Raw genomic sequence first — 22685 nt, 5'->3', positions numbered from 1 at the left:
GAACTAAGTTTGATTAATTATTATGCTTAATTTTAAATCAGTGTAATGTTAAGTGGAGCTTTTGTTTAAAAATCTTTTGGGCTTTTATTCTGGGCTGATTGTAATGTATCTAAGATTGGGCTTCACATTTTATTTTCTGTTGAATTTTCTTTATAATTGAATGGGTTGTGAGTTAAAGTTAATAAAAAAAATCAGCCTTTTTGTCAATTTATGTCTTAAATTTGAAAATTTCGGGTTTTGTAAATTAGGGTTCTCTAAATTGGACTTTTGTGCTTATATACCTAATTGTTTTGTAAATGTATTAATTTCTCTCTAATTTTAAAAAATTTGCAATTTTATTATAGTTAATTTACTTTTATTCTTCTAATAATAATTTTTTTGCAGTAGATAATTTACACTTTCGTTTGTCTTTTCTATTTTAGTTTCCAACTTATTTAGTTTTATAATTTTAGATGTTTAATAAGATGTTACTACTATTATATCTTTTTACTTTTAGCATCCATATAATTGTATTACATTTCTAATTTTTAAAGTTGAAGAAGTTAGTGATAATTGGTTCATCAAATGATTTTACCTTTATCACGGTTGATTTGCCCTCATAGTATAATATGAAAGTCGAAATTCATGAATTAAATATTTATTCATTAGATTACCATTTTTTTGTTTTTTTTTATATCTTATTCTAATTAATAAATATTTGTTTCTATATATTATTCTAAATAACAAATATATTTTTCTCCATTCATTTCACAAATTAACAATGTATTAAATTGTGTGTTGAATAGGTAATTTGATTAGTACTATATTTTTTTAATGTGTAGTACATAATAATTATATTAATTTATTTTTTTTCAATTATTTACAATTTGCTTTTATTATTTGAAAATCTTATGACAAATGCACGGGTGTTAATACTAGTTTACACTAAACTCAATCTCATTTTAGTGTAAATGTAGTGATTTTACTAAAAATTTATACTAAACTTAAACTTAAAAGAATATTCTCTATCCACTATTTTTTTAGTCATTAAACTTGTAAAAAAGTGATACTAGGAGTTTGTTTTAATATTTACTAAAAAAAAATAAAAAATGAGATTGGTTTTAGAGTACTATTAGAACTAATTGTCTTCTTCATCTTGAGTTTTAGTATACTATTGGAGATGACCTAAGCACTTGGCACATGATAACCTATATTGATGTTCATAATTTGTTGATTTATTTAATTCATCAAATCAATTTGTTTATTTATATTCATTAAAATTCTAATATGATCAAATATAAAGTAAATACAGTTTTTAGTAAGGTTAAATTTGTTCTATCACAATTTAAGGACAAATATAACCTAATTCTAATGTGTTAAGTTATTTGCTCCACTTATTTAATAATATTAATATTATTCTCTCCGTATTAGTTGATACATTTTTTTGGAATGAGATTTAAGAAATTAACGATTAAATAAAGAAAAAATAAAATAAAATAAAAAATAAAATTTTGTAAAATTAAGAATAAAAAAAGACGAGGATAAAGTTTTTATCCAAAAAAAATAGAATAATTAGTCTGGAATAATCTAAAATGGAATATGCAAGAAGCTTGATACAAAAGAAGTAGTAGTAAATAATTTAACATAGTTTTTAATTAATTGAACTTATCCAAACCTAGATATCAACGAAGCCTAAAGTTACAGATGATCAATGTCTCACCAACACAGACTTACACGTCAGAATTCAAATCGAAACCACATACCTTGGGTTGAATAATTTTTAGGTACTACTATAACGCCTATAGGTGGTTGAATAAAAAGGAGAGAAACAGAGAGCCAAAATTCATGTGATTATCATACCTGAAACATGTGACAAAATATGGAATTGACCTCTACGTGAAAATAAAATACGTATAATTTTTTTCTTTGACCCATATTAATTGTTCTTTGAAGAAAAATTAGTTCCATGATTGTAAGAATCAATATATCCATGTTTCATGTAAAAGCTTGTAGAATACTATTGAATAGTTTGATTTAAAATTTGATAGACCACAAAATTATACTCCCTCAGTCTCCTAAATTTTGTCACATTTTGACCGTACACTGATTTTAAGAAATATAATGAAAAATGAGTTGAAAAAGTTGGTAGGATGTGAGTCCTAACTACTTTTAAAGTATTAGTTTTACAATAAAATGTGATTGATAATAAGTTAGCGGAATGTGATGTTCATTACCAAAAATGGTAAAAAGTTAAATGTGATAAATTTTATGGGACGGTGAAAATGAAAAAATGTGATAAAATTTTGAGGGACAAAGTGAATAACAAATTTCTAGAATACTGTGAAACACCTGCCAAAGTTGGTAGGCATTAAGTATATATGCGATCAGTTTTATGATTCAACCTGAGATATTAAAAAAAAAAAAACGCAATTATTTAGCAAGCACATATCATAACCAATATAATGTTTTAATTTTTTTTTGTAAAAACAATTATGTATAGATTAACCCGAATGAATTGTACAATAATATTGCATACGGTAAGATTTATTGTTGGGAGAATTTGAATATGAACAAAACGGATAATCTGAAAGTCGTGAAGATATCACTTTCAGATCAAATCAATTTCGGTGGTTCTACCAAAATATTTAATCGGATAAAATTCAGAAGATTTCAGAACTACAATATGTTGATATTCGAGAGTGTTTAGAACCAGAAGAATCGATCAGAATTTGAAGAAGACGAACCAGTGCACCTGCTGATGAAACAGTGCATCTGTTGGAAAAATAACTGAAAATAACTAATTTTCAAAAGGTTTCAAAAGGCTCTGCCCCTTGGACCCCGCTACCCGGGGATGCTGCCCCCGGACCCCTGTTCATCTGTTAAGGGGCTTCGCCCCTAACATCATAATGAATTCAAATAAGCGTGCACTCCGCACCTCCATACTTAAATGATGTATCATTATAATAATACTGATCAATCAAGTTAATCCAATTACACTAAATCTATCCAACATTTATTGTGGTGAGTTGTATTATATATCAAACTAGTTTTAAACGTTAAACGCCAAACACATTATTATAAAATAACGCGGAGTGTGCATTACAACTTTATTTGTAGTTCATTATAGGAAATTCAGAGATTTAAAAACAATGACGTCATCGAACGTAATCTAAAAATCCAGACTTCATCATAAGTTTGTTGTTAGTTCATTATAATTAACTCTGACTTATCTTATAATGTTGTTGTTCAACATTTAGCATTTAAGACCGGTTTAGTTATGATCACAGTTCCATTGTTATATACTCCCTCCGTCCGCGAATAGGAGTTTCATTCCTATCCGGCATGGGCTTTAAGATATGTTAAGAAAAGTGGGTGAAAGAAAATTAGTGGAATATGAGCCTCACTTGTATATATTCGTTTTAAATGATATGTGAGTGGAGTGAGTTAGTGAAATCATTTATAGTAATTATGAACCGGGACTCGTATTCGTGGACGGATTGAAATGGAAAAACGGAACTCCTATTCGTGTACAGATGGAGTATATACATGTCCTACTATTATTATACTATAGATTTCAATGTAGTTTTCATATCTTATATATGTAGCGTGTACTGGAGTTTCTTTGGCATAGTATGCCAACTCTTATCTTATTGTCCAAGGGATTATGGTGAATTTTTTTATGAAATTTCATAAATTAACTAAACTTGTAGCCTTCACTTTGCTTGATGAGCAAATTAATAAATAAAATAAGAAATGATCCAGCTTAATCTTCCTTAGAAAATGAGTTAGTTGATTTTATTATGCAACATACTAGTACTATTTAAAGTTATCTGATTTGACCATATCAACATCACATATAATTGTCCATTTAATTTTAAATTTCCATAACATTTGATCATATATGATCATAAGAAATCACGAATTTTGATTCATCTTATTTATAAATTAAAAATATGTCATACGGTCTTATAACGGAACAATTATTATTGTGATAACCCAACAGAACAAAACCCCAAAGCTAGATTCAAGATTCCACTATATATTCTTAATTTTTTTTTCTTCGTACAAGTCCCTTTTATTTTCACTTTTAAATTATTTTGCGTATATAGGCATTCTGATAGTATTAATGTATTATACTCCTTCTGTATGTGGAAACATTTCTTTTTGGCACGTAGATTAAGAAAAAAATATGTAATGATACCAATAAAGTAGGAGAGAGGAAAACATAGAGAAAATAAAGTAAGAGAAAGAAAAAATAAGTGAGAAAAAATATATTGATTTTACTAAAAAGATCAATAACTGCACTATTATAGAATGTACCAAAATGACTATAACTACTGTGGAACAGAGGGAGTATATACCACATCAATTTTATTTACGGTATACTAGTATTTATAATTTTCAGATGAGATTATTTTTGTTATCTAATAGCGTTATTTTGTTTCAGATAAAAAAAATTAGTATATTTATAATTTGTCAAAACAAAAGTAATAAATCTATATAGACAAATTACTTGAAACTAAGACGAGTAGATTTATAATATTGAAGGACGATTAATTAACAAGTAGATAGCTAAAACTAAATTAAATTAATAAACTTAATTATCCATCCATATACTCAAACATTTATTGTGAGGGACCAATCCATTAATTTATGATTAATGATCACCCAAAATTATGCAAGAGCATACGTCAGATTAATATTATCCAATTAAACTAAGCTGAAGAGATTTCATGCTATTTTATCAATTAACTTTCTTTCAGATATAATGGAGTAGTTCGTATTGACAAATCTTATATGACTAAATGATGTGGCAGCTATCCGGCGGCGCCACCTCCTCCGCCGTCAATATATAATCAGAAAAAGTTAATCGCTACCTAATTAATCTTTTTACGCATAATTTAGTGTAATATATTAGTAATCAGCATACTCTCGTTTAATTATAAGTAGAGTAAACGACTTTGTGTTTTTGGATATTACTAATTAGATAATCAGCCCACGGGATTTTGGGCCAACCCTATTCGGATTGTGGATCAATCGGGTGCAAACTAATCGGATTGTGATTTTTTCGGATTATAAAAGTTCAACCCTAATCCTAAAAACTCAGGTTTTGGACTAATTCAACGGGCTAATCGGATTACTGCTGATAAAATTAACATGCGATCAATTCAATAAATAATAGTGAAAATTAGTTATATTTATAAAATATAAAATATTTAACAGTAATTAACGTTGGCCGGCGTTGTAAACTGTGTTTGTGTAATGACAATATGAGACAAAAGTCAATGCTATTATGCTACTGATAATGAATAAATTACTAGTTACTAGTACACTATACTATAAGTTTTCATTTCTTTGGCTGTATTAATTGTTAATAATAAATATGATTAATACCTCTCACGTTTCCTTTCTTGTATATGCGTTAATAATAGCGAAACGAGATTAGGAAGAAAGTAAAAAACCCAACGGCTATTTAAATGACCGATGAATATAAAGAAATCAAATAAAATTAAAATTGACGTCTAGATTATTTTTTGTGTAAATGATTAAAAATATTTTCCACTTAATTAAAAATTACTACTCCTACTACACAATTGAAAAAGAAACACTATTTTTAGATTTTGTGAACTGTACATGTACAAAGTACAAACAAACCGAGAGAACTAAATAACCAAACCTAATGTGATTTCACACACCAATTTCTTTCCCTTGACACATTTTCACAACTAAGCCAACGTTATTGAGGGCTTAATACATCAATTCAAAAAAAAAAAAAAAAATCTGCACACGAAATTATCTATTTCAAACAAACTTATTTAATGTCTAACTTCTACCTTTCGATGTCCATGGCAGCATACGGCACTCCAAATTGGAGGAAGCTCTTACGTTGCTCTACGTTATCTCGATTGGCCTTCTTTTGCGCCTCGACGTCGCCCTCATCGTGCATCACAAATTTCGATAGAGATTGATACTCAACCTTCTCTGAATAAAATCGGACCATAACCAAATAAATGGTCACGGAAAATATGATCACCCCAACAACGTACCAACTAAATTGAATATTCACTAACGACTTAGCACGTTCAAGAGTCTCCTCTCCGTGGCACCGGACCACTTGGTGCCCTTCCTCCAAGTTCATGAAACAGCCCTTAGGAATTAGGGTAGGGGTCCACAACATGAACCCCATAGCCATAAGCCAAACGCCTTGAAATAATATACTAACCGACCTCACAAAACTATTCAAGAAACTATTAGGGTGATTGATGCCTAAAAGAGTTGTGACAAGTGATACAAATATTGCAATTTGTAGTAGCCAATGGTATTGGCCCTCCACTCCCATGTGATCAGAGGAGTGGAGGTGGAAGAGGAGGAGTTGCTGCCCGAACGCGGCTGCGCCAAGCAAGTTGGTGAGCCCGTATCGGGCTGGGGGGTCGAGTTTGTCGAGCAAGATTGAGAACAAGGCGTAGACGAGGAAAGTGAGGGATATGTTTGAGTGTTCAAAATTGTGAAGATGGTTGGAAGGGATGGTTCCATCGGGACCGAGAGGCTGGTGTCGCTCGGGCCCAATGAAGAGCTCCATGGATATGGACATGGAGCTTCCAAACGTGATCAAGTAGAGCTCCAAATACTTGATTTTTGTAGTAGGGAACCATGGTGAGGAGGTGTATTTTTGGGGGTGGAGGGCATGGAGCTTGATGTGGTTGAATAAGTGCCATAATCCAATGATAAAGAAGCCAAATCCAGGTGCCACATGCCCCACTAGAGTGCCCATATGCTTTTATTTGGATGGGATATGGATATGTTTTCTTGATGTTAATTTGAAATTAGAGAGAGAGGGAGTGGGGATACCGGATATGGAAAGGGATAATAGAATTGGGGGAGAGTTTTATATGTGGTTTTGTCATAAAAATTTGAAATTTTGTGAGGTCTAGAGGGTTCCAAAAGGGTAGAATTTAGAAATTGTTTAGAGTTAAATAAATTGGAACTCAAATTTCTAATGTTAAGGCTTGGAAAACAAGATAAACAAGAGTAGACCATGGACCAGTCCTAGCTGTCTTGGGTGGCATGAAATGAGGTTTGGATGTCAAATAAAATTTCTAGAATATTTCATTAGTGGACGATGCCTATTTGAGTTGTGGTATGTACGTGAAGGGAATTCTTGTGAAAAAAGTCAAATTATAAGAAAAGCATCTCATCAAAACCAAACAAGATTAAACAATTTTGACTTTGAAAATTTGAAGAAGTTTCCATATGTTTCGTATGGTTTAATGTGCTTATGAATTTAATTTCACATTACAAATATTTCAAACACGTACTCCATTACGTATATATTGTGATCGATATATGCATAACATAATAATTAAACATAAATTGTAAGAAATCTCATATGAGTTTTTGGAAATTAACACACCTAATTAATTAAGAGGGTTGTCAATAGTTGTGGTAGGCAAGAAAACCCCATATTGGATAATAATTAATTGGCAATTACACCTTTAATAAAAGTGCATGCTTTTAGATACGATCTATTGCTCTAAAATTTTGGGGTTGTTTGGAAAAAAATGCGCAGGTACATAAGGAGCAGTTTGTAGAAAATTCTTGAAGCATAAAATTGGTGATTAATTACTACTGGGGGCTCGACGGCTCTATGTTAATTAGGAGCTATCAATAATTCATTATAATAATAACTAAGTTTATAGGGAGTAGTACTTTTTTCGGCGTGTTTATTCATAAAAATGTTGCATAGTTTTAAATAAAATCAATAGTAACTAAGCAGAAAAGTTTCAATTGTACAAGCAATGCATCATGATTCCGATTTTAGCACAAAATAAATGAATAAATAAAGCGGGCAGTTTGACTAAAAAAGGGGTAAACTAGTCCAAACATCAATTCTTGGCATCAGTTTATTTAATTTGGAAGCGTTATTTATCATTTTTATAGCAAGTTAAATTTGATGAGAATTTTGATTCATCCATATAATTCATTTGAAAATATTAAAAAGAAACTAAATAAGCACGTGTAAATATACAAGCGCACTTCTAGCTCTTAGTTTTTTTTGTTAGATCACATGTGTTACGAGCCCCGGTCTTTTACGAAATCGGATTAATCCTCTACTAGATCAAATTTGCCACCTCTCTTATTTTTGAGTGAACGTAAGTCCAAGATTGATAAGCAAGTAAAAACTAAAATGTCTAACGAAGGAAACAAAAACAACCAACACCCAACGAACATTAGCTAAAAAATTATTTAAATAAATCTAGCATAATTCCTCTAGCCACCAACTACACAATTATACCACTTAATACAAATGAAACCGACAAAACCAAAATTCAACATGATAGTATTTGGCAAACTCATCAGCACATGAAATGGGAACCAAGTGCAGCTCTCTTATCTCGTGATTTGACAAATTAAATCCATTCATTAATTAATGATTATAAAAACGCAACACAAAAGAAAAGGTGATTTTATTTCAAAAAAGAGAAGTTGGTTTCGACTTTCGCTACGACTCTCGCAGTCTAATTTTTGGTATGAGAAATGTCGAAGAAAAGGGAACGACTATACCGCATGAATAGTTATATATCGACAAAGTTGGGGATTCAGCCCATTAATTTTATAGACATTAGTTTAAAAAAATCATAAATTTGACGCAAATTCATTTCTCATGAACTTTGAAAGCAATCTTAAAAGTTATTCCCCCGTTCCTTGTTAAAAGATGCTAATATATTTTTTTTCGACACATGATTTAAGAAATGAGCTTTTACACGAGAATAAAATAGTAAATGCCAAAAAAAATTACTCACTTATCTAGGGACATTCTAAAAATAAATATGAATCACACAGGAAAAAAGACAATAATAAAAGACAAAGGGAGTGCATGCTTTGAGATTGGTGCAAATTCCCATCGGTGATTCTTTAAATCAAGCAGAACTACAAGACATTTTATTCTATTAAGCACATATGTAGTATTATTTAATATCGAATTTAAATTTGGGGTGTCAAAACAACATTTTTCATGCATAATTTAGACTATGCCACGTAAAATCAAAATCCACAAAATATTTCTATTTGGATCAGGTTTTAAATTACACACTTTCAAAAGTTTGTGATCTTAAAACCACTATCAAAGTTCTACTAATTTTAATACTGTAAATTTTTATACAGTGCGGGATGCTTATAAATAATCATGGAAAAACAATTTTATGGAGTAATAAATTAGAAATATCTTGGCGGAAGAGATATGGGCTTCCAAAAATGAAAGTAGAGATGGGCTTATTGTGGTTTGCATTTCTATTTCAGGGCCTGATAGGCCTGGTTCATTTTGCACGAATTATAAGTCTATGTGCTATATTATCCATTGTAAAGAAGTTAGGTTTTGTGGCAAGAACAAGAATTAAATTAATTAGTGATATTCTACATCTTATCCAGTATTGGCTTCCAAATTCCAATCTGCAAGGAAATCCCTTTGAATTTTGGATCTCAACAACAAATATTCAAGATAGCACTTCTTTATTACTAGTAAAAATATATTTAAATAAATAAAACAAACCCACTACATAATACTCAATCATACTACAAGTCACTCTCCCTTGACTTGAAATTTTTCTTTTTCCCTCTAAAGCAATCTCGTTTTTTCTAAAGCAATCCCAAAACTCCAACTAAGCCATCCACTCTTGCCTTCCACACACAGAAAATATAAAAAAAACTCCTTCAAAAACACATTTAATCGAAAATGGCCAGATTCTACAACTCTTCATATCATGAATATCTCCAAAACCCCTCACTCCCAATCCAATTCTTCTTCTTCATCATAGTCATAGGTTTTCCTCTTGTTGATTTTGAGATGGTACATAAACTTTTAATCCAGATTTGAGCTTGTTGTCCCTCTTCAAGCTATGCCTTATGGTGTTTCTAGGTGCTCCTGCTGCTATCCGTTCACTGGCCGGAGAAGGACTTAAGTTATAGGGTGGGATATATAAACATCTTGAGCAGGAGCAGCAAAAGAAGGCAGAGGCAATTGAAGCATTGAAGGAAGATGCAAGAGACATGTGCATGACAAAAATGATATTAATTGACACGATCGAGCGTTTCGGATTGGTTTATCTTTTTAATTTGAGACCGAAATTGAACACCATCACCATGCAGACAACAATCTATTCACTACATCACTTCAATCTCGTTTGCTCAGACAACATCACCGCCACATCTCTTGTAGTATGTTGCATATATCATTTGCTACTGTGCATCAGCAATGCTTAGCACTAAAAGCACTTTAATTTAATTATACTCTTAATGTGTTTTTGAACACTATATAATACTTGCGCACTAAAAAATATCTCACTTACATTGATAACTTGCACCACCTACTTTGTCCCCTCCATAGGGTTTCGATAATTTCTTATTTTTAACTTCAATTAAACCGATTTACAAATAAAAATACTACTAAAATTTTATTAAAACAATGAAAAATACGTAATTGCATTAAACTAATACTATTACATAAAGCATGAATGAATGAATTTATATTACTACAAATTAAAAAAGTTTTCATTTGCGAGCACTGCATGGTTTGGTCGCAAAATTGGAGAATGTGCTCGCAAATATTTCCGAGCATTTTGCGAGCACCAGTTTGAAAATTTTCCGATCATTTACTTTTTTTTCTCTCTCTATCATATTGTATTCTATTTTCACTCTAATATTTCATTAAACACCAATTTCTTTAATTTAGTCAAAAGAAACATTTGAGACGGAGGTAATAAATGGGGTATTTTTTATACTCCCGTCAATATGTGTATGCGCACGTGGTGTTGTATCCGTGATTTTCAATTTTAAAATGAGATATTTAATTCAAGTAATATAATGGAATAATTTCTAAATGGTTCATTTTTGTATGTATTTAGAGGTTTAGAAAAAGGCCACGTCTATTAGACTTTCAATTAAATTTCATAACATGTTAGTTTAATTTAATCACTGCTCTTTTTTCCAAAAAGTTACACGCGCACGATATCTTTTAGGTGTACAAACAATAATATTGTACTCCACCATGAATGCAACGGAAAACTATTTATTTACTGTGAAAATTCAAAATAATAGATTCAATCCCCCCTTTTATCATTCAATTTTAATAATTTACTCTTCAATATGATTAATTTAATAAGAACCGAAAACAACTTTCAAAATATCAAAAATTTAGAAAGAAAAAATAAAAATAAAAAACTTTGGATAAGGGCTTAGCTTATGTCCCTAATGTGTCTGCCCCTATTGAAAGAGTTGCGGCGGCACACTAAATTTAACTACTACTCCATTTAAGATACTTAGTAGCTGTGATCGATTGGTGGCGCAGCACATTCAATCTAACCATTTCTGAATCCTTCTATATTAATATACTAGTACTCCATATCCTTCAATAACCCTACCACCTAAATTGGCCATTTTAATACAGAATATACTCCCTTCGTCCGTCATTAAATGTCCCATATTTAACTGACACGAATTTTAAAAAATTGTTTGACTTTATAAAGTAAGTGGGTAGAAAAGTTGGTGGAACGTGGGGCTTACTTTTTATATATTGGTTTTACAATAAAATGTGAATGGAATGAGTTAGTGGAATATATGGTCCACTTACCAAATATGGTAAAAGTGAAATGAAATATTTATTGGCAGACGGACAAAAAAAAAAGAAAAACGGGACATTTGGCGGACAAAGGGAGTAAAATTTAACTACATACATAAAGAAAAAAGAGATAAAGCTAGGGGTGGATAGGTACGATACCCCTTATCGAACCACCATACCGTATACCTTACCGTAAATTCGGTATGCAAGAAAATCATACCTTTATCTTATTAAAATTTTCGGTATACTAATTTTCGTTATGACGAAATTCCATACCGATACCGTACCTCATTTTCAGTATACCATACCGAAGTTCGGTATATCGTACTTTTGCGGTATGCCTGACTTTTAACATCAATGAAAATATAATTTGAGTTTTTAGAATATTATTTATATTTTATAAATTAAAAAATATATTCAATATATTTTATTCATAATTATATTTATTATTTCACAATAGATTTTATAATTTAAAAATATATAAAATATATTTTATATATAATTATATTTATATTTTATGATATATACCTTAATTTACAGTATATACCGTATTTCGGTATGCAGGTGTATACCGCAGTATGTGAAAATTCATACCGTTATGTTACCAAAAATCACAGTATACTAAAATTCGGTATTTTCGGTACGCTAAGGCCGGTATTTTGGTATTTTTCCCAGCCCTAAATAAAGCTACTACTCTCTCTGTCCGAACTTAAGTAAGATATTTTCTTTTTAGTGTGTCTCAATCTAAGTGAGATGTTTCTTCTTTTGGTAATAATTAACTCACTCAATTTTTCGACTTTACCCTTTTATCTTTCTTATTTTTATCTTCTTCTTACTTTATTATTTCTCTTACTTTATTTTCTTTATGATCCATCTTATGTTATTATCTCTCTTACTTTATTATTAATAATTTAATTATTTAAATACTATTCCATTTATCACACTTTAGGAGTTATGGTTTATCATTTGTAGGTGTCCCACTTTAAAAGTATCGGTTGGAATATTTCATAAATGGTAATAGGCCAAACATTCCACTAACCTTTTTTCCACTCACATTTTATAAAAAATAAATATACAAAAGTAGAATGCACATTTCACTCTATTTTTTAACCTACCATTTTTTTACATTTCTTCTGAACAAATATAAAACAAAATATTCGTCGTGACATTGTAGACAATTAACACGTAGACCATGAAAATTAAAATTTAGGTATATTAAAAAAAAGATAAAGCTAGCATGGCAAGTTTTACAAATTTACCTTTAATTAAGTAGTTGCTTTTCCCCTCTGCTTGACTCGTCTCATAGTAGTATTTGTTTTCAGGCGATCTCTCTTATTCCCCCGTCCCACATAATTTTACATACTTTGACCTAACACAGATTTTAAAAAATGTAATAAAAAGTGAGTTAAAATAGTTGGTGGAATGTGGGTCCTACTTTTAAAGTATTAGTTTATAATAAAATATGAATAGGAATGAGTTAGTGGAATATGAGGTCCACCACCAAAAATGATAAAAGTGAAATGAATAAAATTATGTGGAACGGTCCAAAATGAAATACTGGATAAAATTATGTGGGACGGAGGGAGTAATATTTATGATCCATCTGTTTTCTTTTCTTTCAAAAAAAAAAAGTAAATCTAGCAATATTTTACTAATTTACCCTTTATTTATTCACGATAGAGAAGTTGCTTTTTCAATATTGCTCGCCTTATATTGTATACCCCGTCAAGTTATACTTTATTTTAAATTGTCCCAAGTTATTTGAGTAATTTTATTTATATATAAATAAAAAATAAAACACAATCTCCCTTATTTATTCTCATTTCTTTTTTATATTATTTCCTCCTATTTTATTCTCTTTTATTATTTTATTTTATTTTATTTTATTTTTATTTAGCTCACTAAACATTATTTCCTTAAAATTTATAAAAAATGTTTCAAGTAATTCAAGAAGGAAGGAATAGTTGTTCTTATGTTTGTGTCTATTGTTTTACACTATATGTGATGCCTTTGCATTAAATTCTTACTCTCTATGTGCACAGTTTATAGTCTCATTTTCGACATGAATTTAAAGGAATTGTTTGACTTTGAACAATAAAATGAGAAATGAGTTGTTAAAATGTGGACTCCACTCATATCGAAGGAAAGGTGCACCATACAACACAGGCTGTGGAGGTGCCCATTCATACACACGAAGAACTTCAACCCCACATCCAACTCTAAGAAGATCTAATCGAACACATTTGGACGAAATTCGGCAATGAATAGCCGGTTCGATGAAAATTATGTTTTTGATCGTTTTCAATGAATTGCATTTAAATGGTGTAATTTCAATTGTTATAATATTAGCTTTAATATAATATCATTTTTAATATAAATGCTCTTTCTGTAATTTTAATATAATGTTTAATTGAAATTAAAATGGTTGAGAAAAAATAAAATAAGTAAGATATTAAAAAGTGGAATCCATATATAGTTTAAGTGATAAGATAAATTGTTTGGATGCGTTGTTCTTTTGTTAAGGGATGGAATAAAAAGTTGATAAAAGTTGTGTGGGGCCCATGAGCAATTAAGAGATTCACTTTACTAAGTACTTCTTCCGTTTCATAATAATAGATGCGTTTATTTTCGGTACAGAGATTAAGAAAAATTGTGTTAGGTGAGTTAAGTAAATGGAGAATAAAGTGGAAAATGAAAAAGGTAGAGAGATGAAGAGAGAAAAAAATAAGAGAGGGTAAAGTAGACATGGAAAAATGTGTTGACTTTTACTAAAAAGGTAAATAACTCTATTACTATGGAACGTACCAAAATGACAAAACGACTCTAATAATATAGAACGGAGAGAGTATCTTATTAAGAAATATATATCATTCTAATGGGTCGTGTAAGGCACCGATAAATAATTACACTAGGGGACTGTTTTGGATGGAGAGTTTTGGGTGGCTATAATATCGGTCCTAAAGTGTTGATTCCTCGAGTTTCTATTTTCTTTGATTGTGTCATACGCAATGACCATTAATTAAAATTAAGGTCAATCGCTTTGTTGGATTGTTTTTAAAAGAACCTGTGTACAGTCATGTACAACTTCAATGTTATTTACTAAAAAGTGTTTTAAAACTTATGAAATTTTTGTCTGCTTCTAAGTTTTATTTCTACTTATGGAAATGTATGTTTTTTGTCCTCAGAACTTATTAAACTACTCATATTTATTAATCGGAAGTATAAGTTATGTGGGTAATTTTTGTTTCTTCTCACAATATACAAATGTACTTATTAAATTTTGTTTGGAAACGGTAATCTTTTTATTTAGATCATGACTAGAATATCATTCTTCTTTTTCTATAAAGTGTATATAATGATAATTTTTTTAATTGTTACAATTTGTATTCTTTAGACGAAAATTTTTTGGTCCGTCCAGGTACTTAGTATTAGTTTAGTTAAATGATGGGGTCCAACTAACCTAAATGCTAAAATGGATATTTTTACCAACACAGGCGGAGTAGTTTCCCCTTCCAAAAAGAAATTCTCCATCTGTTCCATGTTAATAGAGTCATTTTTCTATTTTGGGAAGTCTTAAGTTAATAGAGTCATTTCTATTCTTAGCAAAAAGTAATTCTCCATTTTACTTTATTCTCTCCTCATCTCTCTTACTTTGTTCCTTCTTACTTTTTTCACCATCTATTTAACACATCATTCTTAAATTCCGTGCCGAACAGAAATGCATCTATTAACATGGAACGAAGGGAGTAAGTTAAATTGGACAGGATGTTCGAGAGTGTACTATTTAATCCGTACAGTATCGAAATGAATATTTTAAACTAACCCTAGCAATAGTTTAGTCTATAACAATAATGGCCAATTTTTCATTGCATGACCATGTCACTATAAATTGATGACTCCAACTCTCTACAATTTCACAACATACAGAGAGAGAGAGAAAAAAAGAGAGATGGCTAGTGTAAGCTGCTTGAGTGATGTGAGGCCTCCCATGACTATTCATAAGCCAAGCATGTGGGCTGATACTTTCACTAACACTTCTTTTGACGAAAAGGTGTGTGTGTTTATGTATAATATAATTCTATAAATAAACTAATCCATTTTACTAAAAAAATGTGTGTATGTCTTGAGCAGGAACAACAAAAGTATGCAGAGGAAATTGAAGCATTGAAGGAAAAAGCAAGAGACGTGCTAAAGGCAGCAACAACTCCTCCCAACCAAATGATACTAATCGACACACTCGAGCGTTTGGGATTGGACTATCTTTTCGAGACAGAAATCGAAAACATACTCCAACAAATCAAACACGACGACCTTCTTTATCACTGCGATTTGTTCACTACATCACTTGGATTTCGCTTGCTAAGGCAACACCGCCACCACATTTCTTGCGGTATAATCTATATATGTATATATATACATGCAATTAATTTCATTATACATAGAGATTTTAACTTTATGGATGAAATAAGCAGATGTTTTCAACAAGTTTGTTAACAAGGATGGTAAGTTTGAAGAAGACGACGTTGAGGGAATGTTAAGCTTGTATGAAGCAGCTCATGTTCGATTTAACAACGAGAAGATACTACAAGAGGCTGCCGATTTTACAAGGGTTTACCTGAGTAGTCGCGAAGCCGAGTTAGAGTCTTACATTAAAGATAAAGTGAAGCGGGCTTTGAAGCACCCGCTTCATAGAGATATTCCCATCGTATATGCACGGAATTTCATCTCTATTTACGAAAAGGATCCCTCGAAAAATGAACTTCTTCTCAAACTAGCAAAATTTAACTTCAATTTTTTGCAGAATTTATACAGGAAAGAGCTCTCCCTAGTCACCAGGTAACAACCATGAAGCTAAAATAGCTAATTTTTTTCACAATAATTAATGCATTAAGTACTACTAGTATTTTATAACACTAGCAGCATGCAATAAATATATTTTATGATCGTATCACAAGTTTTTTAAAAAATTATTATGATGTACTAAAGGTATTAAACTATTAAGCTATTTTTTTTTGGTGACTAAAGGTGGTGGAACAAATATGATCTGATATCAAAATTACCATACACAAGAGATAGGGTGGTGGAGGCCTATATTTGGGGTGTGGGATACCATTATGAACCTCAGTACTCTTATGTTCGAATGGGAATTGCCAAAATCATACTGTTTATTGGAGTTTTGGATGATACATATGATAATTATGCCACAATTAATGAAGCTCAACTTTTAACTCAAACCATAGACAGGTATGTGTTCGGCTTTCACAGTCATCTCTCTCTCTCTCTCATCATGTCTTGAAATTCAAGTTTGGTGACTTATACTCCCTCCGTCCCATCAAATATGAAATATTTGAGAATTGGCACGAGATTTTATGTAGTGTTGTTTTGTGAGTTAATAAATAGAGAATAGAGTAAGAGAGATGAAAAAGTAGAGATAAAGTTGTTTCCATTTTAGCAAACGTTTCATTTTTATTGAGACAAACCAAAAAGGAAATCGTTTCATTTTTAATGGGACATAGTGGGTATATGTTTACAGCTGTGTCATGCTTTGTTGACTATCCTATCATCTATCTACATATCAGTTGTTTTTTTTTTTTATCTTCTTTCTGTTTTTTCAAATCCTTCTTTGCTACTACTTCAATACTTTGCATATTTTTTTTAGATTAATATCTAAATTGAGGCTTCCTTGAATGTTTTCTTTATGGTTTTGCATCCAAATCTTTGACTAAATACTAGTAGATCAAAATAACTTAGTGTTCTAACAATTGGACTATAATTTACTACACAAGGACACATGGTTCATGACATGAGATTTGCATTAATATTCATCTTTAATTAATTAGTTAATGAATTAAATTAATGTTTAATCATTCTAATAAATATGGAGTACTAATTAAATACCGCATCATGATTAGTCTGCGCATTAATTGAAGTTCTTGTTTAATAACAAATCTATATAAATAGGTTGTATACTTTTCCCCCTTTCTTTTAGGTTTGGTGCCTAGAAGAATTATAGCAAAAACCACTTATATAATAGGGTATCAAAATTTGCAGGTGGACTAAAGATGAAGTTGATCGACTCCCAGAATACATGAGAATCGTTTATCATTTCATTATAAGTATATATGAAGAATTTGAATGCGATGCAGCGAAATTTGGAAAAAGCTTTGCAATTCCTTATTTCAAAGAAACGGTTAGCGATATTTCTCACTTTTGAATTACAACTCGCATACACCCACACTCACGCATCAAATATGAATCGAACTTTTAATCTATTAATTGGAAAATAAATGTCTTACCAAATTGACTGCATTTATTCTTTCGTCCCAAATTTCTAAAATATAGATTTATGGAGTACAAATTAAGCCGATGGTCACTTTTTAATTTTCAATGATTATCTTAAATCTCCCATGTTCAAATAATTGATAAATAATTTTAGGGATGATTTTCATTTGAATTTTCATTGATTTTCGGTCCATCCCCATGAAATATAAAATCGTAGAGTAAGTTTTTAATTGTTTCAAAATTATCCCACAATTACCAAAATCGAAACTAATACGAAAAATAAAATATGGTGAATAACAAAATGACATTATTATTTTGGACAAAATGTCATAATTTAGTTTGAGTGTTAATAAAATGACTTCTATTTAATCGAAAACATCTGGTTAGTTGCAACATCATATATGATTTTGTCACATTAGTTTTAGTTTGTTATTAACCACCGTGGGACAATTGGAGAAAATTTAAAAGTGAAGATTTTATATTTCAGTTAAAATGTTTCGAGATTGGCTCAGAAGTTATTGCAAAGTTGTGATACAAATAAAAATTACTGTATAACTTTAGATGCAAAGTCATGCTCTTAAATTGTATTGATCATATAGGTGCAACATCTTGGAAGGGCATTCAATCAAGAGCTAAAGTGGATTATGGGAAGAAAATTGCCGTCGTTCCAAGACTATCTTGAAAACTCTGAGATAACAAGTGTCGTTTATATTACGTTTGCTGCTATTATTCCTGGTTTCGAATCTCTCACCCAAGAAACAATTGATTGGATAAGAACTATGCCCAAACTTGCAAAACCAACTAGTAGAATTGGTCGATACTATGATGACATTGGCAGCCATGAAGTAAGTTTTGTGTTGATTTCCTTTAATTTTTTGTTTTTATTTATATACTCAGTTGTTTTAATTTGTGCATTTGAAGCGTGAGAGTAAAGGAGGGCAAGTGCTCACTGTGATGGATTGCTACATGCAACATTATGGGGTAACAAAGCAAGAGGCAGTGTCTAACTTTGTGGAACTGATTGAAGAAACATGGAATGATCTAAACATGGATTGGGTCGAGACAACGTTTGTGCCTAAAGAAATCGCTATTCAGTTCCTCAACTATGCTCGAATGTGTGAAGCCATTTACAACAAAAACAACGTAGACGGTTATAGTGATCCTCATGTTGTCAAGGAAGATGTTGTTGCTCTCTTTATTGATCCAATAATCATTTGATTTATACCATGAAATCACAGGTTTGTCAATGTTTGACAAACATGGATTTTCTACACAATTCGTGCGCTTTGGTGTTATTATGGAATAAAAATCATGTTTGAAATAAGCTTGAAGCTTAATTTCCTTGCTTTGATTGTTTTGTAGTTATGAACATGAGTGGCTGCCTGCCAGACTCATTTACACTAGAACTTTGCTTTAGGTGGTATGTTATGAAAATTTGATCTAATGGATTATGGCTTCGTTACTCTTTAGTGCTTCTTGGTCTTAGTTGATCTTTATTCCGCATTAGAAGTATATTGATTTTTTTCGATAACCTAAAGGGCGGACCCGTGGGAGTGGGGAGGGGCTAAAGCCCTCAATAATTATAGAAAACTTCAATTTTATGGAGTAATAAAAATAGAAATATCTCGGTGGAATGGAGATGGGCTTCCAAATATGAAAGTATAGATGGGCTTATTGTAAGGGCCTGATAGGCCAGTTCATTTTGCACAGCTAGAGTTATTATTGTACTCTCTACGTTCCCGATTAAGAGTCACATTTTTCCATTTCGATCCGTCCCCAATTAAGAGTCACACTTTATTTTTATCATAAATAGTAAGTAGGTTTCACATTCCACTAACTCAATTCACTCACATTTTATTATAAAACCAATATAAAAAAATGGGTCTCATATCCCACTAACTTTTTCAATCAGCTTTTCTTTACATTTCTTAAAACTCGTGTTCGGTCAAAGTGTGAATCCTAATCGGGGACGGAGGGAGTATGATTTTTGTCCATTTTTTATGAACATATGTTTGTGGCAAGAAAAAGTAAAAATTTGGCGATATCCTTCTACATCTTATCAAATATTCGGTTCCAAATTCCAATTTGCAAGGAAAACCCCCTAAGTTTTGGATCTCAAACAAAGTAGCTCTAACACATGCAATAAAATTATCCAAGACAGCATTTCTTTATTACTTATAGTAAAAAAAAAAATTAATAAATAAAAACAAATCCACTACATAAGTATAGTACTGTATATACTAAGTCATTAATTCCCCTTTTCTTCAAATTGGTTTAATCATCCACATAAGTCTCCCTCAACTTGCTTTTTCCCTCTAAAGAAATCTAGTTGTTTCTGGACAAATTCAAAAACCCCAAAAATGCCACCTCAATACATATATACAAATCCACTCTTGCCTTCCACACACACACAAAAAAAAAGGCTTGAAAACACATTTAATCGAAAATGGCCAGATTCAACAACTCTTCATATCATGAATATCTCCAAAACCTCTCACTCCCAATCCAATTCTTCTTCTTCATAGTCATAGTTTTCCTCTTGTTGGTTTTTAGATGGTACATGAATTTCGAGTCCAAATTTGAGGACTTGTTATCCCTCTTCAAGATATGCCTCATGGTGTTCTCTGTGCTCCTGCTGCTATCCGTTCACTGGCTGTCGGCGGACGACCGCGAACGTGTTCCATTCCACGTGTCGCTGCCGGAGGACTTAATATATAGGATGGGAGAATCTCCAGCAGGGGTAGCTCTTGTTCTCATTTTGCTCATGCTCATGATTTCCCACCACTCTTCCTTCAAAGAAAAATGGTTTCCCTTGTTTACTACACGCTAAATATGCCAATTGCAAGATTATGTTTTGCAAATGAACCTTTCCGATGTATGTACTATTTGTGTATGATATGATCAGTTTTTAATCTTTTAAGATAACTAGTTGAAAATACTCTGTTTTTAGCCAATAATAATATGTCTATAGTACTCCTTTTTTATCTTAAAATGATAGATACAATTAATTAAGAACAATTTCTTCTACTGAGACCAACATCAACCTTTCACAGTAAATGTTAAAGTGTTACTATGCATAATTACATTTAATATTCTTACTAGAGATATCAACTGAGTCAGTTTACTTGATCTCGTGACAACCTATTTGGTTTAGACTTTAGAGCTATTTTAGGTTTACCCCTACTGATTTTTTTTTCTTTTTTCTAGCTTATATTTTGGGATTAACCTTTTTTTTTTAGTTTTCGGCTTAACCTCTCTTCTCGAATGATTCGGTACGTACCCCTCAATTTCAAGCTAAATTGATATCTCTACCTCCATCCAAAACACATCTAATACTTACAATTTCATAATGATATAATAAGACAAAGAAAAATAAAAACACACACATAATACCTACATTTTGTTCATGCTATGATAACAATTAGTAAAACAAGAAAAATAAAAACACAAACTTGTCCAAAACACTTGTACTACTACATTAAGTTACACATCCCCAAACCTTCCTCACTTGTCCAATATCTCCATCTCTATGCCTCCAAAACCCCTAAAATAAACATTCTTGTTCGAATAAATCTTGAAAACGATCAAATAAATGACGATAGCCACCACATTCACCCCAACAAGAAGCAGACTAAACTGAATATTGACAAGCGATCTAGCTCGCATCAACGCCTCTTCTCCCTCACACCTCACCACAAAGCTAGAACCATTCTCCCAATTCATAAAACAACCCAAAAACACCAACCTAGGCGTCCACAACATAAACCCCATGACCACCAACCACACCCCTTGGAAAAATATCCCCACCGACTTCACATACGCCACCGCCAAGCTCCGGTCGTATCCAGCCCCCGACAGCACAGCCGCGGCCAGCGCAGCCGCGATGACGGCCTGAAGGAGGAGGTGGTACTGCCCCTCCACCCCCATGTGGTCGGCGGAGTGGAGGTGGAACACGAGCAGCTCCACCGCCAGCGCCACCGCGGCCACGGCGTTGCTGAGCCCGCGTGTCGCCGAGGCCGGGGATTGGGATGATTTTTTTTCGAGGAGGAGTGTGGAGAGGGCGTAGGCGAAGAGGGAGAGGGCGACGATGGAGTGCTCGAAGCTGTGGAGGTGGGAGGAGGGGATGGTGCCGTCGGGGGAGAAGGGGTGGTGGCGGCGGAGGCCGATGAAGAGGTCCATGAAGACGGCGGCGGCGGAGGCGGACATGATGAAGTAGAGCTCCAGGAATTTGATTGGGGAGGTGGGGAACCATGTGGGGGCGGTGTAGGAGGTGGGACTCAGAGTGTGGAGTTTGGAGTGGTTGATGAGGTGCCATACGCCGATGAGGGAGAAGCCGGCGCCGTACACCACATGCCCTCGAAGATTTCCCATTGATTCTTGTTGGAGAGACACAGAGTTTGTGAGGGGTTTTCTTTTATTTTTGAAAACGTGTTAGTAAATAGCATAAGCATCTTGATTAAACAAGCCTTATTTATTCCTATATATGGAAATATGGAATATAAATTAAACTAATATTCTAGTGCTAATTACGCCATATAAATTAAACTAATATTTTATTTCTAGTAATGACTTAACATTTATCTTATGCAAATGTTTGTTTAAACTAATTGGGATACTATAGTTTTGTGGCAAATATTTTGGAAATTAAATGTGATTTCTCATGATCAAGTAAATCTAACTTGCATCATTGATTTTAACAAATGACAGAACATTTTAATTAATATTGTACACAAATCAATATCATGTATGTAGAGTACAAAAGATGCTTATTTATTCTAATACGTTGATTTTATTTTGTAGGCGATTTCAAAGA

General features: G+C 32.0%; 4 protein-coding genes across 4 annotated transcripts; 2 read left to right on the top strand and 2 right to left on the bottom strand.

Moving 5' to 3' along the window:
• Positions 1-5573: 5573 nt before the first annotated feature.
• On the bottom strand, positions 5574-6906 carry LOC125219975 (uncharacterized). Its single transcript, XM_048122074.2, has one exon. It carries the CDS (start codon positions 6749-6751, stop codon positions 5810-5812), a length of 942 nt encoding a protein of 313 aa, XP_047978031.1. The 5' UTR covers positions 6752-6906; the 3' UTR covers positions 5574-5809.
• An 8628-nt stretch (positions 6907-15534) lies between these two features.
• Positions 15535-19341, top strand: LOC125185544 (cis-muuroladiene synthase-like). The gene is made up of 7 exons (XM_048082093.2): positions 15535-15641; positions 15722-15980; positions 16063-16426; positions 16616-16834; positions 17642-17780; positions 18472-18717; positions 18794-19341. Exons 1-7 carry the CDS (start codon positions 15540-15542, stop codon positions 19088-19090), a joined length of 1626 nt encoding a protein of 541 aa, XP_047938050.2. The 5' UTR covers positions 15535-15539; the 3' UTR covers positions 19091-19341.
• A 952-nt stretch (positions 19342-20293) lies between these two features.
• LOC148933301 (uncharacterized) lies at positions 20294-20739 on the top strand. The gene has a single exon (XM_089066175.1). It carries the CDS (start codon positions 20319-20321, stop codon positions 20700-20702), a length of 384 nt encoding a protein of 127 aa, XP_088922301.1. The 5' UTR covers positions 20294-20318; the 3' UTR covers positions 20703-20739.
• Positions 20740-21214: 475 nt separating this feature from the next.
• Positions 21215-22276, bottom strand: LOC125221203 (uncharacterized). Its single transcript, XM_048123327.2, has one exon. The coding sequence runs from the start codon at positions 22241-22243 to the stop codon at positions 21377-21379; it is 867 nt and encodes a 288-aa protein (XP_047979284.2). The 5' UTR covers positions 22244-22276; the 3' UTR covers positions 21215-21376.
• Between the last annotated feature and the right edge of the window lie 409 nt (positions 22277-22685).

Source organism: Salvia hispanica, chromosome 1, assembly GCF_029641045.1.
Source record: "Salvia hispanica isolate PSC_SH4W2 chromosome 1, Shi_PSC_v1, whole genome shotgun sequence".
Classification (NCBI taxonomy): Eukaryota; Viridiplantae; Streptophyta; class Magnoliopsida; order Lamiales; family Lamiaceae; genus Salvia; species Salvia hispanica.
The sequence above is the reverse complement of the archived record's forward strand: the minus strand, read 5'-3'. Positions and strand labels throughout refer to the sequence as shown.